The sequence below is a fragment of the Arvicanthis niloticus genome, chromosome 7 (genome assembly GCF_011762505.2).
Source record: "Arvicanthis niloticus isolate mArvNil1 chromosome 7, mArvNil1.pat.X, whole genome shotgun sequence".
In the NCBI taxonomy this organism is placed as follows: Eukaryota; Metazoa; Chordata; class Mammalia; order Rodentia; family Muridae; genus Arvicanthis; species Arvicanthis niloticus.
In genome coordinates, this window is record NC_047664.1 from 37,573,440 (window position 1) to 37,597,573 (window position 24,134).

Consider the following 24,134-nt stretch of genomic DNA (forward strand, 5'->3'; position numbering starts at 1 on the left):
TGTGATTACTACATACATCTTATTTCAAATGGGGCTGTCTCTATTGTGATGGGCATAATGTTATTTACAGGTTTTTTTTTTTACTGTGTTTGTTTTTACAGTGTATTACATCTTTATCAAGAATGCTAGTTTTAGTGGTTGTCTTAGTAGGGTTTTATTGCTGTGAACAGACACCATAGCCAAGGCAAGTCTTATAAAGGTCAACATTTAATTGGGGCTGGCTTACAGGTTCAGAGGTTTAGTCCAGTATTATCAAGGCGGGGACATGGCAGTATCCAGGCAGGCACCATGCAGGAGGAGCTGAGAGTTCTACATCTTCATCTGAAGGCTGCTAGTGTTAACTTCCAGGCAGCTAGGTTGAGGGTCTTAAGCCCAAGCCCACAGGGACACATCTATTCCAATAAGGTCACACCTCCTCATAGTGCCATTTCCTGGGCCAAGCACACACAAACCATCACAGTGATTATTTGTATATTTAGAATGACTTGCCTTTTTTGTCTTTATTAATACAATATTTATTAATCTCCTTTCTGTCAAACTCTGAGCCAGCCACTTTCCCATAGTTCCTGAGAAAGTACAGGAAAAAGAACATATGAGGTAGAGGAGACATGGAATGAAGGACTATGGAAGGCAGAGGTGGAAGTATCTGCTTCACACATTGAAGCAGATAAGAAAAGAAAAGAGTCTCATGGCTTCTGAGAAACACCTAGGAGAGGAGCTGTTGCTTTGGAGAAGGGTCCCTGGCATAACCAGTGATAAGACTCCCCACACAGTTCCAGTTCAGCCACCCAACTCTGGCAGCCCAGCCATAATGAACTTGGCTGCACTGCTGATGTTCCTTGAAGTTGCGCTGGCTTGAAAGCTGTAGCTAGGGACAGTGAGTGTGGGAGGTGAGACTGTCATGCCAAGGCTCTCGCTCATCAGTGTCTGGTTCAACAGCCCTGGAGCTAGAGATGAACTTCAGAGCTGAGTTCAGGTGGACCTGGAGCAGACCTACATTTCAGGGTCAGGAACTGAGGAAGGAGAGCTGCTGCAAGCAAAGATAAGACAGATGATTTTTTTTTTTTTTTTTTAAGACAGGATGTTATTATGTAGTGCTAACAGGTCTCACTGTATGGTCCTTATTGGCTTTGAGATCACAGAGATTTGCCTGCCTTTGCCTTCTGAGAGCTGGGATTGAAGGTGTTCACCACCATGCCCGATGCTGTCACATGCTTACTTTTACTTAGCCATTTTCTGATACTTGCCCGGACTACAGGCTGTTCTTCAGCGACAGCGTCCTAAGTGAGAGGTGGCCAGGAGATGGGAAAATAAAGAAGATAGAACAGGTGGGACCAGGTGGTCTTGCACAAGCTATGTCTCATGCCACGTAAGCTTATTGAGAAGTGATGCATCTAATATACAGTTTCATGGGAGACATGGGACAGAGGCAGCAGAAACTGTCATGGAATGGGACCAGCTGAGAAGCTCATTGGGCATTGTCGTACAAGGGTAACACAGGGTGTCTCAAGAGCATCAGAGACAAAGAAGTCCCCTTGGGACTGCTGACCACAGTCCCACATGGTGGAAGAGTTGGGCTCTCAGGGTCTGAAGCTATACCCCCAAAGGCCCTGATCCAGGCCCACTCTGGCTCTGTCAAGCGTGTTTCTGGTTTTAGATCAGAAGCTGTGTTCCTTTTTGGTACATCACAGCCTCAGGGAAAACCTGGGCTCAGCCTGGCCCTCGGTAGACAAACACTGGATTATTTGAGTTTGTTCTCCCTATGCAAAAGCATGCAGTTTGTGATGTTAAAATTTTTTTGGATATTGATTTTTTTAAGTGAAAAGGAAAGAAAAAAAAAACTTAACGTATACAGATTCTGTGAAAAGTTTGGCACTGTGGGATTCTCACAGACACCATTATTGGGGTTGAGATTCCTCAATTGTTTTAGAATTAGTTGACCTAGGGCTTTTTCTTCTCTAAAACTAGGAGCATACTTGGCATAAGACATAGCTTATGAAAGAGCTCCTGATCCTAGCTTTTCTATTGTCTTTTCCTCTCATCGCCTGGCCCCCTTCCCCTTCAGACCCTGTCACTGAGAACGGCCTGCTGGTCCAGGGAGCATGCTCACTGAGCGAGCTGTTTGTAAACAAGCTTACTAAGTTTACATACAAATGAATCAAACACTGGACTGGACTCCAGGTCAGGCTCTCAGCCTCTTTTCCAAGAGAGCCTTATTTACCTCCTAGCCAACACTGCCTTGGCGAGTTCCCTGTGTCTGTGGGGCACAGTGGTGGTAGACCAACTCTTGAGTTGCCTGGGGCTGGGGAGCAAAGGCTTCTGGGCCGTTTAGCATGATGGGCTTTAATCGTGTGCCTCAAGCTATGGCCTATTTGGAGGTCCCAGTTCACCAACTGTCAGCTGGTCGTGTTAGAAGGATGTGCGCTCCGAAGCTCGGGTCAGCATGGCGGAAAGCTCTGGAGGCCCTTGCCAGCATGACAGCTGCAGTGGTGCTCATGACTCAGGGATTCTGCCTATCCAGGAACCATCCATGTAGAGGCAGAAACCAGACCGTGTCTTTCAAAGTGTCAGTTACCATTCTTGACTATAAGCAGCCAACTAGAAGCCTCAACCCTTGGGGAGAAAATTTGGGTTTTTGTTTTTCAAGACAAGGTTTCTTTGTGTAGCCTCGCATGTCTTAGAACTCACTTTGTAAACTCACAGAGATCCGCCTGCCTCTGCCTCCCGAGTGCTGGAATTGAAGGTGTGCGCCACTACTGCCTGATCAGGGAGAAGATTTTTTATTGCACATTCCTTTCTTGGTTTGGTTTCTGTTGCTGTGATGAAGCTATGACCAAACCAACTGGGAGAAAGAAAGTGTTTATTTGGCTTATAGGTTGCAGTCTGTTCTTATTGAGGGAAGTCAAGCAGGGATCTGGAGGCTGTAACTAAAGCAGAGACCGTGGAGGAGTGCTGCTTCCCGACCTGCCTCCTTCCCTCTGTCCCACTCAGTTCTTATAAGGCCCAGACCCACCTGCCCAGGGATAGCACCACCCACGATGCACTGGGCCCTCCTATATCAATCAGTTACTAATTAAAAAAAAAAAAATGCCTCACAGACACACCACAGTTCGATTTGATGGAGACAGTCAACCAATTCCCTCTTCCCAGATGTGTGAATTTGACAGCCAGGATTAGTCATCACGCTTCCCTAAAATTACAGACCTCTTTTCTTGGAGAGAGAATAACTCAAGAGGTCCCAATATCCTCGTATCTGGACAACTCTTTGGTGTTGTGTTTGGGGTTGAACTGAAGGTGTCTCACATACTCTAAGCACACGCTATTACTGAGCTATGCTGTCAAGGGAAAACCTTTCATCAGGATTCTTTGTGGGAATGCTCTTGAATCCTGCTCACTGCCAGTAAGTAGGGTCCAACCTTTGTGACCTCTCCTTGCTTGGGGAGCAGCACCTACAAGTTATTTCTTTGTTGCAGAGATGGCTGTACAATTCCACCGTGCTACTGTGCTCCAGATACACTTCTGTGACTGGCAGTGGGCCTGGGAGTGGAGGCAGAGCTTGTCTGCCTATCAGGCTCTGGTGGCGAAGCTGGCCAGGAGGATGGTGCTGCGGAGGGCCTTCGCACACTGGAAGCACTGTATCCTTCTTTGGCACTAGAATGTCCATCCCCCCCCAGGGTTTCCTCAGTGTGGGAATCTGGGTGCCTTAGACACCCATCCTTACATTGTCCATTCAAATCTTGACTCAGGTTCAACTTCAGCTTAGTTTCCTGTGTTTGGTGAGCTAGCTAGGTTTCTATTTCTGTGATAAACACCATGACCAACAGCAACTTGGAGAGGAGAGGGTTTGTTTCACCTGGCCGTTTATACTCTATCATAAAAGGGCATCAGGATAGGAACTCAAGGCAGGAACTGAAGCAGAGGAACGATCCTTACTGGTTTGTTCTCCAAGGCTTGTTCAGCCTGCTCTTTAAACTACCCAGGACCACCTGCCCAGTGGTAGGACCACTTACAGTGGGCTGGGCCCTTCCACTTCAGTCCTTAATCAAGAAAATGTCCCACAGACTTAACTGCAGGCCAGGTGGATGGAGGCAATTTCTCAGTTGCGAGTCCCTCTTTCTGAATAATTCTGGCTGTATCAAACTTAGAAAAAAACTACTCAGCACATGAGGGAAACCCAGAGTCTCACAGCAGTCATTGTCCAGTAGGGAAACAGGTATGGAAGTGGGTCTTGACAATATGGTGTGATAGTCCTACTAAAGGCTTGTATGAGAACCATCCTGTGTGCTCAGCACTCAGGAGCAAGGAGGCAGAAGCATCTTAAATGCAAGGCTAGCATGACCACACCATCCAGACCCTAGCTGCAGACCCTAGCTCAGACTTTTTTTTTTAAATAAAAGTTTTTGGCATCCTAGGAGGTTCAGGCAAGGAAGAAGCATCCGAGCTGAATATAAGTCCTAGGTGACCGCAAGTTCTTCTGGCAGAGATTGGGTATTCAGGTTTATTGATGAGAAGACTGATGTTCAAGAATATGTAGTAGGGGGCTGCAGAGATGGCTCAGCAGTTAAGAGCACTGACTGCTCTTCCAGAGGACCTGGGTTCAATTCCCAGCAACCACATGGTGGCTCACACGTGTCTGTAGCTCCAGTTCCTGGGCTTCTGATATCTTCACAGAGACATACATACAGGCAAAACACCAGTGATCATAAAAATAAGTTATATATTTAAAAGAATGTGGTTGTCAGGTGGCACATGCCTCAGCACTTGGGGCAGACGCAGGCAAATCTCTTTGAGTTTGAGGTCAGCCTTGTCTACATAATGAGTTCTGGGCCAGCCAAGGCTATGTAGTGAGACCCTGTCTCAAAAAAAAAAAAAAGCGTTGAGTGTGTGGCTCAGGGGAAGATCAGTGTGCATTGGGGACCTCTCACAGAGCCCTCTGTGCTCCTCTCAGGGATTTGCTCCTTACCCTGATACACTCAGGGCTTCAGAAGAATTCAGGAGTGTTCATAAGAATCAGTTTACTGAAATTTGTGCTTTAGAAAAGATGTTTCTAGGGCCAGTGAGATAACTGCTGCTAAGTCTGATGCCCTGAGTGTGAGCCTTGGGACCCACTTGGTAGAAGGAAAGAGCAGACTCCTGCAGGTTGTCCTCTGACCTCCACCATGGCACATAGAGATACATGTGATGTGAATTATTTTAAAAGAGACAATGGTCCTAGATTAGAGGAGAGAGACTTGCCCAGAAAGACCATCTGCGTGCAGAGTCATGTGAGGGACAAGTCAGATGAGGAGCAGGCTGTGAGAGAGAGTTGAGGAGCAGAGCAGAAAGATGGGCTGGTAGCTGAGGACATGAGGATTGTAGGATGTGAAAAGATCTGAAAACCAAAGTTTATAGCGTAGCCATCTGACTGGGTCGTGATAGCAAACAATGCAAGTTCTGTTTGCCAGATGATGATTCCAAATGTCCAGTGCCCATGGAAAGTGGTAGCAAGTCAGGTACCTTTGCCTTTCATCACATGGGCATCGAGACCAGCATGACCTGGCTCACCAGGAGGAGACAAAGATGACTGTCAGTCTGCTTAGCAGGTCTGTTAGAGCCATGCCCCTTGGTGGCTCACAGGAAGTATACATATTGTGTTGGGGTAGGAGCCTTGTTAAACTGGAGGCCTTAACTTCCTGGCAGACATGCTGCTACAGGCAGAAGAGGCTGCTCAGTGTGAGGCAGCAGAAGGTCACCATCAGCACTACCTGCTGGTAAGAGTACCAGAGTCTGGAGCATCCGTGGAGGCATGTGCTCAGGGCTGCTGCTCCATACTAGTCCCTGAGTGTAGCCAGTTCTGAGTTAGCTGTAGTCTGTGTTTGCATTTTGAAGCTGAGAAAGTAATGAGTGGAGTCAGAGATTTGGAGTTGAAGGGAGCCTTAGAGGGGATCTGATCCTCTTGAGTGGCAGAGACCAAAGTCTTGATCCTAAACCTTCGTCAGGATCTGCGTCTGGAGAGTTGGTTCCTGTTTTGTGGGCTGCCCCTCCTTCAGGAGCTGGTCTTCAGAGGCTTTTAGGAGCCCCCGGTGTTCCACAAAACACAGTAAATACCCTTAGCTCTGTCTAACCACAGAACAGTGTGAAAACCCTTAGCTCTCTCTGGCACTTTACTTATGTAGTATGTATGTAATTGGTGACAGAGTTGGGAATGTGGTCCCAGGGATTCTATCCTACTGTCTTTTTCTGTTGCTTTGATAAACTATCCCAGTAAAAGTGACTCAGAAATGAAAAGAATTCATTTAAACAGTTGGAGTCTGTTAGGGCAGCAGGAGCTTGAAACAACTGGTGTGGCTCAGCTCCCCTTCTCTGCTTACACAGTCCTGGATCCCAGCCAGGAGTGAGGTTGTTAATCCCATGTAAATTAATACAAGGAAGACAGTCCTCAGTAAGCAGGAACAGATGCCCATCTCCCAAATAATTGTAGATTCTGACAAGTTGACAATGAGTACCAACCATCCCAGATTCACCTCAGTTCATTTTGGCTAACCACTTTTATAATTATGTAAATGTATATATACATTAATTCTTAGGTGGGTCTCAAGTCTAGGATTAGAGGCATGTATCACCGTGCCCAGCCAATATTCAACCTTTTAGAATTCTTTTTATATGGGTCAAGGGGAGTCCCCTTGTTAGAGGCGAGGTTGTGTTTTTGTGTGAAACCAGTTAAACTGACAGCCTGCTGGGTAAGCTAGTTTCTGTTAGGAACATGGTGGAGGAACTTCAGAGAACTGGAGCAGCCCTGAACCACACTGGCCTCTGACGATACTTTCCTTGTTCATACTTCTATAGATCCTAATGCACCTTGATAACCCCTCGTGCTGTTTCTCTGTGTAGTATTCTTGCTTTAGAGCCTTAAAAGACAACGTGACCCAGGCCCGACTACAGCGAATGAGGAAGAACCTTGCTCACCAGCTGCATGATACTACAGTAAGAGTCCCCTGCTCCCAAACATTGTATAGTCTGGGCTGGTCTTGAATTCACAGTCCTCCTGAGTCCTGGGATTACAGGTGTGCACTACTTATGCATGGTACTTCATTTAGATTTTAGACTCCAAAATAATACTGCCCGTTTTCTTTGTTAATCTGTACCTGCTGATAGAGAAGTTTGTTTTAGCCTCTTTCAGGGCTCCCTACCCACCCCATCCTACTCCAGTTTGCTAAGAAAACCAGTACTTAGATGTTAGGGACTGGCTTTTCTCCCTGACCTAGGATATCCTTAGACAGTACAAACCCTGTGTAGTCCTGTGCTTGGGAGGTTGTTTGTATGTTTCCAGAGTGGGCAGTTCTCCTACTGTGAGAACTACTACTGCATGGTCTGTCGATCAGAGGCAACAGCTCTCTTCATTGGTTTTGTTTCCAAGTGTAGATTTTTTTTTTTTTTTAATGATTAAGCACACAATAAAACAGAAGATGGTATAATGGTCTATATACTACCTAGACTCAACATTCAGTAGTATTTGCTTTGAATTTTTTCCTGACTTCAATTTAATTATAAATACCTAAACACTTCAGTACGCATCACCTTCAAACAAGCAGTTTTACATCACAGTATCTTTATAATCCTAACAAAATTAGCAGCAACTTCTAGCACCATCCACAGAGATTTTCCACAATTGTCCATCAAAATGTCTTTTCAAGTAGGATTCAGTGTTACACTTTGTTGTTAATCCTCACTGTCTGAAGATAGTGTATGGCCCAGATTGTCTCCATTTTCTCTCTCTCTCTCTCTCTCTCTCTCTCTCTCTCTCTCTCTCTGCCTCTTTCTTTCTTTCTTCCTTCCTTTCTTTCTTTCTTTCTTTCTTTCTTTTTTTCTTTCTTTCTTTGCTTTTCGAGACAGGGTTTCTCTGTGTAGCCCTGGCTGTCCTGGAACTCACTCTGTAGACCAGGCTGGCCTCGAACTCAGAAATCCGCCTGCCTCTGCCTCCCAAGTGCTGGGATTAAAGGCATGTGCCACCACTGCCCGGCTCTTTCCATCTTTCTTCCCCCCACACCTCAGTTATTATGTCTCCTCAGCACCTATTCTAGAGCAATGTTCTCTTGAGCCATACTCTGCATTCTAATTAAGAAGTCTCAGATTCTTTAGAGCTACTAGAAGCACCTTTTATACTGGCCCAGAATATGTCTCCCTAGACCAGCTGCTTTGAGTGGGATGCTCCAGAATGGGGCAGTGCTTCCTGTGGGGACTCAGAAAGCTGGGGCCAGCACTTAAACCGAGAGGCCTCTCTCTTCTCATGATAAACTCAGTTTTCTTCCTGTCCTTCTGTAGCTGCTTCACAGGTTCTGGAACCTCTGGCAGTCTCGAATTGAACAGAGGGAGGAGAGGATACAGCCTCCCTCACTGCATGCAGCCCAGAGCCACTACAGGTAGGAGCTGGCTTCAGCCTTGGCTTTTCTAGGGACACCTGGTTATTTTGATGCAAGGTTGTCCTAGAACAATTACTCTGGCATGAGTTATTGCCAGACTCAGAATGGTCTTTTAGCCAGGTGTATACAATGTCCTTAATCTCAGTACTCTGGTTTGCATAGCAAGTTCCAGAACATCCAGGGATACACAGTGATGCCTGTGTGTGTATTTGCTGGCATCTTCTCTTGTGTGCATATCTTAACTATACTCTGACACACTTGCACAGGACTGTCACCTGAACACAGAAAACAAACAGGCAAGCAAACGGAAAATCATAAGGGCCTTATTTTGGTGAATGCCACACTATTCATAATGGCTCCTAACTGTGGTTTGCTTTTGGCAGGTTGATGGGAGTGAAATGATGCCATATGCACTGAGTCATGACTACCACTGCATGAGCCTGTTTGGTCACTGTCACTGCCTCCCTCTGCAGGCCTTTGGTGCATGTGCATTGTGGCTGGTGATGGCGCTCAGCAGCAGAGTGCTTGATAGTCCTGATAGGGAGATATCTGGGGCTCAGTCTATCTGGAAATAAGCAATGTCCTCAATTGTTTGGAGACAGTCATCCTATTAAATATATTTATTTTAAAGTATATATCTATGAAGGAAATTTTAAAATATGTAAAAAGAAAGTATAAGATGACAATAAAAGTTGCTAGGCCCTCTACTTCCGAGCCAGAGATGTCTTGACTCTTCCTTCCTCAACTCATGGTGTCACCAGTATAATCTGCAGCTACTGGTCCAGTTTTGGAGCATTTTATTATTCATTGATTGATTGATTGATTGATTGATTGATTTAGGGATCCAGTCCAGTGTTTCTCACATGCTATGCAGGCATTCTCCCACCCAACCACCTCCCAGCTTCAGAGCATATTTTTAATGAGTCAGTAAGAATCCTAATATTTTGGGCTGGAGAGATGGCTCAGCACTGAAGAGCACTGGCTGCTCTTTTAGAGGTCCCAAGTTCAGTTCCCAGCACCCATAGAGTGACTAGCAAACCACCTATAACTCCAGTTCCAGAGAACCCAATGCCCTCTATGGACATATCCACATGAGACACACATATACATATATGTAGGCAAACACTTAGACACATAAAATTGAAAAAGGAAGAACAATTCAATTCAGAGTTGTCAAGGTATATCTCTATTGTAAATCCTGGTTTACAAAATCAAGCATATAACTCTCACATCTGGTATCATTACATGGAAGGGAGATCAGCCCTGGCGTTTGGCCATAACTCCAGGAAGTTTGGAGATTTCCTGTCCTAAGTCCCAGACGTACTGTGCTTGGTGCTCTACTTAAGTTTCCAAATGAGTTGTCAAAGGTTAGAGTGTAGCTCAGTGGTAGGCACTTGCTTAGCACATGTGCCTTGCAAAACATCAACCAACCAACCAACCAGACCCCAAGAAAATATTGAAAGTTTAAAGCCAGCTAAAATCTAAGTTCGAGAGTTGGTGGTTTCAGGTCAGATTGTATATTCTTCATTTTCCTCTCTCTGAGGATGAAACTAGTAAGTCTGTGGGATGCATTCAACCTCCAAGAAGTAACTGTAACCAGATAGCAGCTGCTTAAAAACACAATAAAGTCTTATAGCTTGAAACCTGGCAATATTGATGTGCAGTTCTTTGGTTTTTTGTGTTTTGTTCCAGGATGACAGTCCTACGAAAGTGTGTCAGGGTGTGGTTACAGTATGTTCACAAGAGAAGATGCCAGCAGGTATGGAGCACGTTGAAGCAGACAGCTCAGCTGTCTACTAGTGGCATTCACTGGCTTTGGGAAGATTTGTGGGGAAGGCTTGTGCAGTGGATGTGGTTTTGATCTGGAGCCCTCACTGGTGTCAGAGTCTGCACCTCAGGCCTTCATCGCTAGGAAGACAGAGGTGCTGATGGGAAAGACTGGCTCTTCCCAGCCTGTTGGTCCATACACAGGTCCATTGTTTTCTGAACTGCCCCTCCCCCTCTTGTCTCATGCCCCAAAGTGCTGGAATTATTCGAGTGTGCCATTACTCCTGGTCCCCACAGAAGATATACTTACTACTACACACTGGCTTTGCCTTAAACCCTGTCCCTGATTTGATGGTATAGCTGTAACACAAAAAAGAACTCCTATTCTCCCAGCCTCATACTAGGGTAATAGGGAAGTGTGACTTCAGGTCACTTCTGACAGTTAGGTACAAGTGTCTGGAATGCTAAATGAAGGCTTTAAAAAAAAATTCATCTGTGTATACATGTGAGAGAGATGTGTGCAGGCTGTGTGTGTGTGTGTGTGTGTGTGTGTGTGTGTGTGTGTGTGTGTGATGTATACAAGTGTCCACAGAGGCCACTTAGATCTGGTTTTGAGTTGCTTGATGTGAGCACTAAGAACCAAGCTCACATTCCCTGGAAGAGCAGGAATTGCTCTTAACAGCTAAGGCGTCTCTTTAGCCCCTAAGTAGAAGACATTGATACCAGATTGAGATTTAATAGGGATGTTGGTTCACTTGATGATACCTTCTTGGAAAGTGCCCGTGTTTGGCTGTCCTTGCCAGTAAGAGGAAGACACAAACTAAACTTTCCTCAGTTGTTTTGGCACTGCTCTCTTTGCTACATTGATGTCATCTACTGCCACAGTCTGACTGACGTCTGGACTAGCTCTTCACAGCTGTGGGATAGAGTGGGAGTTTGGAGGTAGGTGCAGACTCTGCCTAAGTTATCTCTGTCTCTCAGGCTGCCCTTCATAGCTGCCCTCTGCCACTCAGCTGCTAGCCACTCCTAAGTGTTCTGAGTGTGTCTGCCCCTTGCTGTACCTGTAGCTCTGTAGCTCATGGCCTTGTCAGCATAGGGGCTCCCTCCACCTTTTTCTGTCACTGCCTGTGTGATTAAATAGAACATTAGCATACAGTTGTGTGGGACTTTTCAGTTAGCCTGTAGCTGCTGCTTCATTTGTTTGTTTGTTTCTGAAACAGGGTTTCTCTGTGTAGCCCTGGCTGTCCTCCAACTCGATCTGTACATCAGTCCACCTGCTTCTGCCTCCTGCCCCAGAGCTGGGATTAAAGGCATGTACCAACACTGCCCAGCTTCTTCAAGTTCCTATTTTTGGTGATTTGAATATAGTGGAGAACATTTCCTGAGGGCTGGGTTTAAAGGAGTGCATAATCACACCTGACTAGCCTGTTGCTTCTTAAGGGTCTGGCATACCTGTCTCACCCCAGCCCAGTGCTCAGCAGAGGGTGCTGATTCATGTGCATGGATGAACTGTCCTCGGCCACATCAGAATGTTTCTGGTTGGTTATCTGGAAGCTGGGTGTGATGGCACATACCTGTAATACCAGCACCCAAGAGGCACAGGTAGAAGAATTGCTCCAAGTTCAAGGCCAGTCTGAATAGTGAGGTGGTTTAGACCAATTTGGGCTGCATTGTGAGACTACCTCAAAAAAAGGAACCAGGTGTGCCGGTTCATACCCACCATTTTAGCACTCATGAGGTAGAGATAGAGGATACGAAGTTCAAGGTTATCCTCAGATGCACAGCAGGTTCCAGGCCAGCCTGGGCTACACAATACCTTGTCTCATAAAAACAAAAGTGTAGTTTGAAAAAGAGAGCTTGCTTGCCTGTCATTCTAGTGCCTGTGAGGTAGAGCTGTGAGGATTAGTAAGTAGTTCAAGGTCATTCTTGGCTGTTTAGTGAGTGTGAGGCTACAGGAGTCCCTGTTTCAAGAAAACAAAACAAAAAACAAAAAACAAAAAAAAAAAGAAAGAAAGAAAGAAAGAAAGAAAGAAAAAAGAAAAAAGGAAAAAGGAAAAAAGAAAGAAAAAAGAGTTCCCAAGATGGCCAGGATGGTGCAAGTGGGAAGGGCAGCTCAGGGCTCTCTTACCTGCTCTTGCACAGCCTACCAATGGAGGAGAAGCAAGACAAAGAGCAGCAGGAGCTTGCCGTGGCTACTACTCTGCAAAAGCCTTTTGCTAAAATACCTTAAATGTCACCTGTCCATGTAGCTATTGTAGGAGCACAGTTCTTTCTATTTTAGGGAAACAAAAGGTTATTCATTGTGAGTTTCTTTTAAAAAGTAATGCGGCTAGGCATGATGGCACACACCTTTAATCCCAGCATTTGAGAGGCAGGGGCAGGCAGATCTCTGAGTTTGAGGCCAGCCTGGTCTACAGAGTGAATTCTGGACAGCCAGGGCTACACAGAGAAACTCTATCTTGAAAAACAAAAACAAACAAAATGTATAATGGCCGCTAATGGTGCCAGCTTGCAATGCCAGTGCTCCAGAGCCTGGGGAGGGTGGTTATGAATATCATGTTAATCTGAGCTACACTTAGTGAGGTTTGGGTCAGCCTGGTCTACAGAGTGAGTTCTAGAACAGCCAGGGCTTCTATTTAGAAGAGACTCTGTAAAGTAACTTGTAGAATGGTGAAATAGCCACTTGTTACTGAATTAGGACGGCAAGTTCATGAGTTCATTACACTTCTTTTTTAAGAATCTTTTTTAAATTTTATTTTATTTATGTGTATGTGTCCTCATGTCTGTGCAGTGCCTACAGAGGTCAGAAGAAGGTGTTGGATCCTCTAGAACTGGTGTTAAAGACAGCTGTGAGCCACTGTGAGAGTTCTGAGCACTGAGTCTGGGTCCTGCAGGAACAAGAATGCTGTTAACCACTGAGCCATCCCTCTAGCCCCAGATTCATTTTTGTTGTTGGTTTTTTTTTTTTTTTTTTTTTTTGGTTTTTGCTACTTTATTGAGTTCTTAAACCCTTACAATCCCCAACACTAGGTAAGAGAGAAAAGGTTAGAGGGAAAGAAAGACATAAGCCTCTATAGGCTGCTTCCTGCTGATCAGGGGAGTTGGTTTCCTTGCGGCCAGTCCAGTCTTTGTTATCAAAATATCCAGCAAACCAGCAATAGCAAATACAGCCACAGGAACCAGCGGGGACCAGCAGCCGCCACAGGCCACCTTGGGGCTCTTACATGTATATCCTCTCCAGAGTCCCTAGTCTGTAGCTGGCTACAGTAAAAAGGCAAATCTTAATCCCCTCTGTGAAGCAGCCTTTTACCCTACACCTGGGCTTAAAACAAAAACATGTTCACATAACATATCTGGGTTTTTTTTTTAAGAAACCAAAACTCTCACTGCACTTTTTTTTTTAAATTATTTTTAGGGGGCTAAAGAGATGGCTCAGTGGTTAAGAGCACTGACAGCTCTTCCAGAGGACTTGAATTTAGTTCCCAGCAACCACACGGTGGCTTACAACCATGTGTAATAGGATCAGATGCCCTCTTCTGGTGTGTCTGAAGACAGCGACAGTGTACTAATATACATAAAACAAATAACTTAATATTTTAAAAAATATTTTTAGTGATGTCTATGTGTATTTCTGTGTATATATGCACATGAGTGCAGTGTCTGAGTCAGCCCAAAAAGGACCTGAAATTACAGGGGTTGTGAGTGGCCTGACCTGGGCGTTGGAGCTGTCCACAGAGGCCAAAAGAAGGCATAGGGCCTCCTGGGAACGGAGTTTCCGATGGCTAGGAACCACATGTTGGTGCTGGAAATCAAACCTGGGTGCTCTTAAGTGCTGAGCCCTTTCCAGCCTGCTGTCTGTCTGTCTGTCTGTCTGTCTGTCTGTCTGAGATAGGGTCTCATTTTACAGCTATGGCTGGACTGGCTTCAGCTATGTAGACCAAGCTGGCCTTAACTGTGTAGACTAGTTTGGCTTTTAAACTCAGCAGAGATCCACCTGCCTCTGCCTCTAGAGTGCTAGGATTAAACAAACCCAGCTTCAGTTAAATAAACACACATACACATATGAATACTTATTCATTTAGATATGTGTCTAGAAAGATGACACTGCATATAATTAAAGATGCAAATACTTTCGTGTTTTACATCGCTTTTTTTTTTTGTTGTTGTTGATTGGGTTTTTTTGTTTTGTTTTAAAGATTTATTTAATGTATGTGAGTACACTGTCACTTCAGACACACCAGAAGAGGGCATCAGATCCCATTACAGATGATTGTGAGCCACCATGTGGTTGCTGGGAATTGAACTCAGGACCTCTGGAAGAACAGTCAGTGCTCTTAACTGCTGAGCCATCTCTCTGCCCCTTCATGGTACATTTTTAACTAGTAATCTGGCAAAGATCAAAGATAACATTTTCATTCTGTTCCTACTTGTATGAGAAGCAATCTTCTCTCAAAAGAGTATGCCTCTGAACACTCACGGAGGCCATTTGTTATTTTGTTTTAGTTACTGCAGGCCAGAGCAGACGGTCATTTCCAGCAGCGAGCACTGCCTGCTGCCTTCTACACGTGGTACAGAGTCTGGCGGTGGCACCAGCAGAGATGGACCCTCCACACAAGAGCAGTGCGTTTTCACAGGTCTGCTGTGCCGTACTTGTGTGTCTGGGACGGCAGCTCCGATGGAACTCTGGTGACTTTGGAATGCCTTGGCTTTGTGTTACTGGTTTCCCAGCCTCCAGCCCTGGTCCTCTGGGTTTTCAGTAATGAGGGCCTTTTAATCTCATGGAGCAGGAAAGATTAGCCTGTACCTTCCCCTGGGACAACTTTCGGCCATCCTTTTGCTTGTGTTTTATACCTCTGCTCTTCTTTCATGAGCACAGTTTTCTGTTAGTGTTATAATGAGAGTTTTGCTGGAGCCTCACATTGTGCGATTTCCCTCAAATGCTGCGGCCTGTTCTATAAGACATGGTCTTTTGAAGTCTTAGAACAGCAGTGGGTTGTGACCTTTTCACAGGGGTCACCTTAGACCATTTGAAAACACAAATATTTACATCAAGATTCATAGCAGTAACAAGATTACAATTATGAAATAGCAGTAAAATAATTTTATAGTTGGGGGGCAGTCACCACATGGGGAACTGTGTTAAAGGGTTGCAGCATTAGGAAGGTTGAGAACCACTGTCTTAGAACAATGGTCACCCACAGAGTTAAAAAGGTTGAGGAACCACAGGGTGGTGAAGATGTACATCTTTGCTCTTACCACTTAGGAGGCAGAGGCAGTTGCATCTCTGTGAGTTTGAGGCCAGTGTAGTGTACAAAGTAAGTTCCAGGTCAGCCAGGTGCTACACAGAAAAACTACAAACTAAAAATAAAAAATGTCCTTTGTTGGAAATGCTTAGTTTCTAGTCAGTTTCTCTCCTTTGTGTATATTTAGAGAGACAATAGAGAAGCACATATTTGTTCTCTGGAGACAGAAGATGTCTCAGCATCGAGAAAACCGCTTGGCTGAGAGAATGGTGTGTAGCTTTCCCTGAGTGGGTTCCTGAGGGGGAGGATGCATTTTATGCACTTGCCCTGGGGTGCTCCTCAGAAAGTTACACAAACCCTGGTCCACCCTGCCAGGAGCAGGAGCCTGGGAGAGTCTAGACACAGTTGTCCGATGTCAGCTCGCTTCACTGGCAGCTGCTGGGGGAACATTTCTTCTGCTGGTTACAGATTCTTCTCTAGCCTCTGATCTGTTCTTCTGGATTGTTCTGTTTCCTTCTCTCCTGCCTCAGGCTATACTGCAGGCAGAGCAGCAGCTTTTGCGTAGGTTCTGGTTTGTGTGGCACCAGCAGGCAGCAGTGTGTCACCAGGAGCGACAGAGGCAAGCCATGGCCATTGCCCACCACCACAGCGGGCTGCTCAGGAGGACTTTCTGCATCTGGAGGGAAAGCACCCAAGGATTTAGGATAGAGTGAGTGGCACTTCTACTCCAGAGCTCCTTCCCCCTCCGGCCAGCTTTGGCTGAAGCTCCAAGTGCCCACCTGTAGTGGTGTGTCAGGTTGAGCTGGTTGTATGTCCTCGAAATTCAGCTTGAAACAAGGGACAGGCCCTTGGAATCCTGTCATTGGACTCTGGTGCTCTGAAACTCAGCTACACCTTGCTTCCTGCCTGGGACCCATGTGGTTAGTGGCAGGGCATAGACTAATGAGCCCACTATCAGGTGGCTGGACACTTACTAGCGGGCAGGTTATGACAATGTTTACCAAACCACAAGGCTACAATGGAGAGTGCATGCAGCCCATGTGTCTGGTGCAGACATGTCCAGCATTGAAGCCCCATGAGGTTTCCTGAAAAATTTTGAATCTCTGTCTTTTTTGGGGAGAGGCCCAGATCATCAGACAGCTCTTCAGAGAACCCTTCACCCCCAGAGCTCAGTGAGGATGAGGATTAGGGGCTACAAGGGGGAGTTCTAGGCCCCTTGTGGGCTAGCCCCTGCTGAGCGTCTCCTGTTTCTCCACAGGAGGACGGGCAGGGCACAGGCTGCACACTTCCACTCGGCACGGCTCCTGCGTTGGGCCTGGAGCATGTGGAGGGAGGTAAGGCTTTGGCACGGCACAGCCTGACTGTGGCTTTTGGACAGGTGGAGCTGTTTGTCCACATGACTCAGAGCAGACAAATGGCTTCCTCCTCCGTATGCCTCTAGTCAAGGGCACCTGTGAGGTAGTGCTAACTTTTGTGAGGGATTGGCTCAGGGTCTTTTATGTATGGGACTGTTGTTATCTGAACTTACAGAATGTAAAGTTCCTGGTCTGGCTGGTCACAGAAACTCTAAGGGTGTATGTAACATTGAAGCCAACACCTGTCCAGCATTTCTTGTCAGGCACTCGCTCATTTGACACCCACCAACCCCTGGAGGTTTATATTTATAGATGAGATTGATGCTCAACTGGTGTATTCCCCTTATGTGAGCTCACAGATTGAAAAATCAGACATTGCTGCAGTGAGCCCCCTCCTGACCCTGGGCCCACAGTCCCCCCTCTTTCCTGTGTACAGTGCCTAGCCCTGAAGATGGAAGAGCAGCAGAAACTGAAGCGAGCAGCCCTGCACAGCCAGCGCACCCTGCTTCACAGGGCTCTGCAGAAGTGGCTGGTAGGAGCCAACTCTTTCTTCCAGGTCTCACTTTGGGGGTAGGGGAGGTTTCTGGAAGCGTTTGGGTTCCTTCCCAGAGTGATCTGGCAAGGCTCAAAACATCAGGGTATCCCGAAAAGTGCTGCCTGGGGTGCCAGCCTTCTTGGAAATCTGGTTTCTGTCTAAGAGTTCAGGAGTTGGGCCTTGTGGAACATTATAGTGGAGATGGGTGCTGGCGTTGGAACAGAGACCTTCAACCTCTTCCCACTCTGAGAGCTCTGCCCTGGCAGCCATTGTGGTAAATGCACCTCTGAGGCCTACTTATAGTGAGGCCTACTTATACAGGGAGAAGTGTGGGCCCAGGGGTGACCTCCAGTCCTCCTCATCTCCCACAGCTTTACCAGGACAGGGTGAGGAGTGTTCTACAGGAGGTGGCAGCCAGGGAGCGACAGCACACCAGGCAGCTGCTATGGTGAGTCCTCAGTGCCTTTGGATCTCTCAGGCTGAGGTGTGGGTAGGTGGGGCAGTGCCGCCTCAGAGCCTCAGAGAGCGGCCTCAGTGCCTTCCACTGCTTAAGTGATTGATTCTGGCTTTCCCACAGCAAGCCAGGCAAGCCATGCGTCTTCTGGCTCACCTCAGCATGCCCTGATCTGCCCTGTGCAGGTCACCTGGAAGGTGCTCTCACACAGACCCTCACCAGAGACCCACCTAGGAGCCTGCTTATTGTGGTCTGAGCGTTCTTTCTTCCATGCCTCACACCTAACCTGTACCTCCTGACACACTGTTTCATCCCCACGCCTGTCTGCAGCCGGCAGTCTGTCTGTCAGCTCCCAGACTGTCTGCCCCTCTAGCACCATCTGTAACTCTCACTCCACCCGACTCCTCATAATCCAAGTACTGAACTCATTCCTTCCCAGTTGGACTCACCTGCTCTCTCTCCCTTTGTATTTGTTCAGCACACGCTGTTCTGGCTGTGTGTAGGCCGTGGCCCTTGTGGACTTTAAACCCCATCACTCCTCAGAAGTCCCACAAAGCACCATCCAGTCCCTCAGATAGACTAGAGTGAGAAAATGAGAGAGCAAGGAGGTGCTGGGGTTCATGCTTATCTCACTGTGATCTCACTGTGAATCACCTGAATTGTTATCATCTGGTTACAGCTGTGCTGTCCTTATCATATACCTCCTGAGGACTCAGTGATGGCCTGGTGGACTGCTGGCCACCTGGTCTCAGCTAGTACCTGGCACAGAGCAGACACCCAGCATCTGTTGTTGGGTGTAGACAAGAGCATGAACTTGAGGGTCATGATGCAGATGCTCTGAGGCACAGAGTCCTTACTCGGGCATGGGAAAGAGTATGTGTATTTCACAGAAGCCTCTTAGGCCCATCCAAACTGTGGTCATTGCCCTTACCTGGCCCATGTCCTTGCAGGTGGGTGTTACATCGCTGGAGAGAAAACACCATGGCCCGTTTGGATGGGGCCAAAAAAACCTCTCAAGCAAGAGTCCACTACAACAGGACTCTGTGCTCCAAGGTGAGGTACAAACTGGTTACCAGGGAGCTTGGGACTCAATTACAGTCCTCATTAATTAGCACGTAATAAGGACCTCCCCGAGTGGGTAGGTAACCATCTCTCACACATGCATATTTGTGGGTATTTTTGTTTGTACTGAGTTAGGAATCACTGTTCATTAAAAAAAAAAAAAAAAAATGTGTCTTATAGGAAACAAACTAGTTCTTACCAGAGCCAGTATTTTCCATATATGTGCAACACTGAACTCAGATAAAGCATGGGGGATGCTGAGATTCAGTATCCTTGTTGGAAGACTGTGCCAGATCTTACCCACTGGCTCCCAGATTGCACGGCTCTGGAGGCTTGCTAGAAAGCATGGGGCCTCCCTAGCAGGTCTTGGTCATCTAGTTTGAAATGACCCAGACCACCTCATTTTCTTGGACGGGGTGGATGTTGGAAATTTCTTGCAGGTCCCATGCTCTAGAGATGAGCAAGGCATTGGTCCATAATACAAGGAAGTAGTTCAACCAGAAACAGTCCCAGAGGCTGTTCCTGGGGCATGGCTGTTCTGGAAGAAAGCAGATTGTTGGGAATTCTGAGTGGCATAGATGTACCTGCTGGTGACAACATAGTTCCCTGGGGAGGCAGCAGCTGCATTTAGGGAAGGCTAGCATCTTCTCAGAAATGTTCAAGACAGCTTTCATGGCTCCTGCCTTGGGAGGAAATGACCAGATCTGTTTAGGTTTAATGCTCTGAAGAGAGATCACTCAGGTGGGAATAGAGTTTATGATCAGTGAAGCTGGTACTGTGCTTTGTCTGATTCGCTGATTTCTTTAAATGTGTTTAGTGGTGCTGGTGAGATGTTCAAGCATGAGGACTCTAGTTCAAATCCCCAGCACCCACATAAAGTTGCCTATGACTGTGTGTAGCTGGTCTTTGGCACTTTGTGGGTTCTTTTTCTCACCTTTTATCCTTCCTGGTTTCACTCCCTACCACTAGATAGGAGAGAAAGAAGAATATATGGAGATCCCTGAATCTAAATTTTTTCTTTTTGTTTCTTTTGTTCTTTGAGCACAACTACTAACAAACTGCAACCAGCCCCCCTAAATGACTGGCAGCCACCAACTGCCTATCAGGGCTCTAGCCTTTATATACCCTCTGAAAAGTTCCCAGAATTCCAAACGTCACACGATCTGCAGCTGGCAAACTACACCCCTGCTAGAGCATGAGGCAATCTTGGTCAGCTGCTGCATACAGTCTGAAGCAGCCCCACATCCCCAAACCTGAAATTGAAACCAAAGCACATTCTCATCACTACCACTGTGTGTGCCTGTAACTCTGTCCTGGAGTTAGAGTCAAACCAAGAGGATCCTGGGAACTCACTGTCTAGCCAGGCAGCCAAAACAGGGAGCTTCAGCCTCAGAGACCTTGTCTTAGGGAATGAATGGAGAGTGACTGAGGAAGACATTGGATTTTTGGGCCCTCTACACTCACACATGTGCATATACATGCATATACCCCACACAGAGGGTTTTCTGTTCTCTTTTGAGATATGGTCTTACTACGTAGCCCCAGCTAAGCTGGAACTCACTATGTAGATTAGGCTGGCCTCAAACTCACAGAAATCTATTTGTCTTTGCTACCCAAGTTCTGGGATTGTGCACCACAACACACTACCCAGAAAGGGTTTTGTTACCAGGTTTCCTGTGTAAGAAAAAGTATTCCAGGTGGTGGTAGTGCACACCTTTAATTCCAGCACTCAGGAGGCAGAGGCAAGTGGAGCTCTGTGAGTTTGAAGCCAACCTAGTCTACAGAGTGAGTTCCAGGACAGAGAGCCAAGGCTGCACAGAGAAACCCTGTCTTGGAAAACAAAAGGAAAAAAAGAAGAAAGAATTAATATAATGATAAACAAAAGTGGAGTATAATCCGTGTAACAACTTCATTTCTTATGGCACAATATGAAGTTTAAAATCTCCTTGTAGGAAAGTCCCAGTGTCTGAGTTGTCAGATTTCCCTTTAAGGGACCTGAAGCCACAACCCAAGAGTGTGCAGATAGATTTCTACTTCCTAGATCTGTTTGAGAGCCAACTGTTAACTCCTGAGGTCTTACGTTAAGAGGACACAGCACTGGCCACAGTGTTTCCTTGATATCCAAGTATGAAATGACCACTCTCTTTTCCCTGCCTGTCCACAGGTCCTGGTCCAGTGGCGGGAGATTACGTCAGTGCAGATATATTACCGACAAAAGGAGGCAGCTGCCCTCAGGGAGGCCCGGAAAGCACTCGATAGAGGTAAGAGAGGCCTATGGGAACCAACGGCGATGGGAGGAATGTGAACACAGGACTTCCTAAGGTTCCGTGTGCTCTACGGGCTCTGTCCATGTGTCATCTTCCCTGATGCTTCCATGACCAGGAGGCTTCAAACAAGAACTCATTTTTCTCCGTGTCAGAGGCCAGAGGCTCTGGAAGACAATCCTTCCTGGGCTCCTCTAGCTTCTGGTTGTTGCCTTCTCTGGTCTTCCTTAGTGATATGTGTGTGTGTGTGTGTGTGTGTGTGTGTGTACATACACACATATATATAGATAATTGATATTATATGATATATATTTATGTAATATATATTATATAAATTTATTAACTGAGCTTTAAAATAATATTATCCACATCATACCTGAGATGCTCAGAATCTGGTACTTGTTCTTGAGGCTGGACCTTAATAGTCAGTACAGAGTAGCCAGGGTCTTACTGGGGCAGGAAGCAGGAATAACAAGGTGGTAATGTAGTCTACCAGGTAGGGTGCCTCAGTAGTCCCTTCGTGGTGCTGAAAGCCCAGAAATTTCCTGGACAACCGTTTATTCTTAGTCCATGAAGCTTGAAATGCTGATTTTTCCATGAGCAAAGGAATGAGCAGTTGGAGAACTAACAGGACCATCTCTGAAGGACTTTTCTTAAAGGGGTTAGTGGCACAGGGCAGGTTCTTAGAACAAGGAATTTAGGGGGCTAAGCACAAAATGCCATCCGTGGGAGGGATGCAGTAGCATTGTGGCTTGGTGCCTTTCTTGTTTTGTTTTTGAAATGGGGTCTCTTTATAGTCTTGGCTGTCCTGGAATTCATTATATAGACCAGGCTGGCCTCCAACTTACAGAAATGTGTCTGCCTCTGCCTCCTGAGTGCTGGGGTTAAAGGCCTGTGCTCATTGTCTTGTCTGATATTAGACCTCAGGATTTCTGCCACACCTTTTTAGAGCTTAGGGAAAATGTCCTTAGACACAGGAATAGACTCTTCCAAGTTCAGGCTTGTAGTCCCAGCACTTGGAAGTCAGGAAGGAGACATGCTGGAGCAGGGAGGCTGAGGGCAACCTAGACCACACAGTGAGCACCCATTCTCCTTCTTTCTCCCATTCTTTTCTTTGTAAGATTACATCATTTCTCCCTTCCCTCTCCTCCCCACAAACCACTTTTTGCTGTTTCTCAAATCCTGACCTCTGTTTTCCTTGTTATTATGTATCCTGCTCAGTCAGTTAGTAAGTATCACATGTTTTCAGGGCTGACCACTTAGCAGTGGGTAACCACCTGGTAAGCTCTTTCCTGAGAAAGACTTTTTCTCCCACTCTCAGCAGGTCTTAGTTCCCTAAGGAGTTCTTTGTATAGAGTTGAGGCCTCATGGGCATTTCCCCTTCCACTGTGACATGCCCATCGGTGTCCCCATTTGGCTCACATTTAGGCAGTCATGTTGATGGCTTCTGACATTACTAGGAGACACATTCACACAGCAGACTCCCTGATCTTCAGGTTCTTAGGATCTTTTTTTCCCCAAAATGTTCCTGAGCCTCAGGTGTGGGAGTGTTTTGTAGATGTATCCATTGGGTCTGGGTTCCATAACTCTGCCTTTTGTTCCTCTACTTCAGTACCTTCCTGTTAAGTTGTTCCTTAGCGACAATGCTATAGTGGTAGCTAGGAAGATAGGTACACTCAAGGCTGCACCCAAGATGTGAAATGGCTGCTAGACACCATCCAACATAAGCCTCATGACTGCTACCTTCTCTGGAGCCTGTGAATGGAGGTACCTCCTGTATTAGGCATTCCCAGGCCCCACATGGCCTACACTGTGGGGCTCAGAGAGATCAGTTTATTACTTTTCTGGTCATACCTCAGGCTCACTTGACTTCACTCTCTGAGCTTTATTTCCTGCCTCTTAAAATGAGGCTGTACCTTCTCCAAGGCTGGGCTCCAGCAGGAAGCTCCCTTTTGGGACTAAGAGTCTCCTTCTACATGCCTAGCAGCTGTTGGTGTTGCTCTGTGGGGCCTGGGACACCTGCAATGACTGTGAGCAGCTATGGGACAGCACTTGGAGATGCAGCAGCAAAAAGAAATTCTAGTTCCAGTTTCCACACTGCAGAGATGACCAGGCCTGGCTGGCCTTCCACAATGGCTATGGATTCTGTGGTGTTTCTTCTCACAAAAGGCTGACGGTCACATCATATAAGCTCTCTACTGTCTAAGCTGTCCCATGCCACAGAGTCACTTATGAATGAAAATCCTGTACAGTTTTCAGTGGCCTTACATCTGCTTCAGGTCGTCTCCGGAACTGGTTTCAGCACTGGCGGTCCTGCAGCCAGAGGGAGGCCCAGCAGAGATTCCAGCTGGAACAGGCGGCTCAGCATCACCACTGGCAGCTGCTGATGGAAGCAATGGCCAGGTGGAAGGCTCACCATCTGGGGTGTGTCAGAAAGAAGGTAAGGCACATGGTAGCAGCTTTGCAAGCTCTGCATGAGTCAGGGGTGTCTTGAGCAGGCGCCTGTGTCTTGGGGGAGGGGTCTCCAGACAGAACTCTGGGCAGTAAGTATTAGTGCTGGGATTCTGCAGGAACAAGGCTGCAGGAGCTGCTGCAGGCTCCCATGAACATAGGAATAGCCAGCCTCAGAATCAAATCTACCCCAGAAGGCTATCAGACCCCTAACCTGGGCAGGAGTCCTTGGCATCTGGGACAGCTCATGGCAGAAAGGTGTTCACTTGGGTGGAGGCTGGGTTTAGACCCCAAGTTAGGTGATGTGTGAAGTCTGACCCCTTGTGCATTTGCTCTCCAGTTTCTGCAGAGGCAAGCTGCCCAATTTCTGGCACAGAGACTCGGTTGGGTCTACTTCTGCCAGTGGAGGAAGCAGGTGAGAACCAGTGTAGCACTTCTTGCCTACTGGTAAGACCTCAGCTGTGAGCCATCTCAGCCCCACATCTAGTTCAGTCTTTAATGCTGTCTTTGTCCCAGGGCTCTATCCCTGTGTCCCACCCCCACCCCTGCACTATCAGCTTCCTTCAAATACCATTTGTAGAAGGCTAGTTAGTCTCTTTGATTC

The 24,134-nt window shown here is 46.6% G+C and overlaps 1 protein-coding gene across 2 annotated transcripts in view; it reads left to right on the plus strand.

Annotated features, from left to right (window-relative positions):
* The window catches only part of Sfi1 (SFI1 centrin binding protein), a 70,383-nt gene that overhangs the window by 41,524 nt on the left and 4,725 nt on the right, over positions 1-24,134 (plus strand). For both annotated transcript variants that reach the window (XM_034508374.2, XM_076938261.1), the window contains exons 10-24: positions 3,474-3,635; positions 5,680-5,750; positions 6,871-6,963; positions 8,302-8,399; positions 10,092-10,158; positions 14,670-14,800; positions 15,597-15,678; positions 15,940-16,118; positions 16,668-16,743; positions 17,201-17,296; positions 17,671-17,747; positions 18,704-18,806; positions 20,980-21,076; positions 23,359-23,519; positions 23,871-23,945. In XM_034508374.2, coding sequence (XP_034364265.1) covers positions 3,474-3,635; positions 5,680-5,750; positions 6,871-6,963; positions 8,302-8,399; positions 10,092-10,158; positions 14,670-14,800; positions 15,597-15,678; positions 15,940-16,118; positions 16,668-16,743; positions 17,201-17,296; positions 17,671-17,747; positions 18,704-18,806; positions 20,980-21,076; positions 23,359-23,519; positions 23,871-23,945 — 1,568 coding nt within the window. The remainder of the gene's footprint in view (positions 1-3,473; positions 3,636-5,679; positions 5,751-6,870; positions 6,964-8,301; positions 8,400-10,091; positions 10,159-14,669; positions 14,801-15,596; positions 15,679-15,939; positions 16,119-16,667; positions 16,744-17,200; positions 17,297-17,670; positions 17,748-18,703; positions 18,807-20,979; positions 21,077-23,358; positions 23,520-23,870; positions 23,946-24,134) is intronic.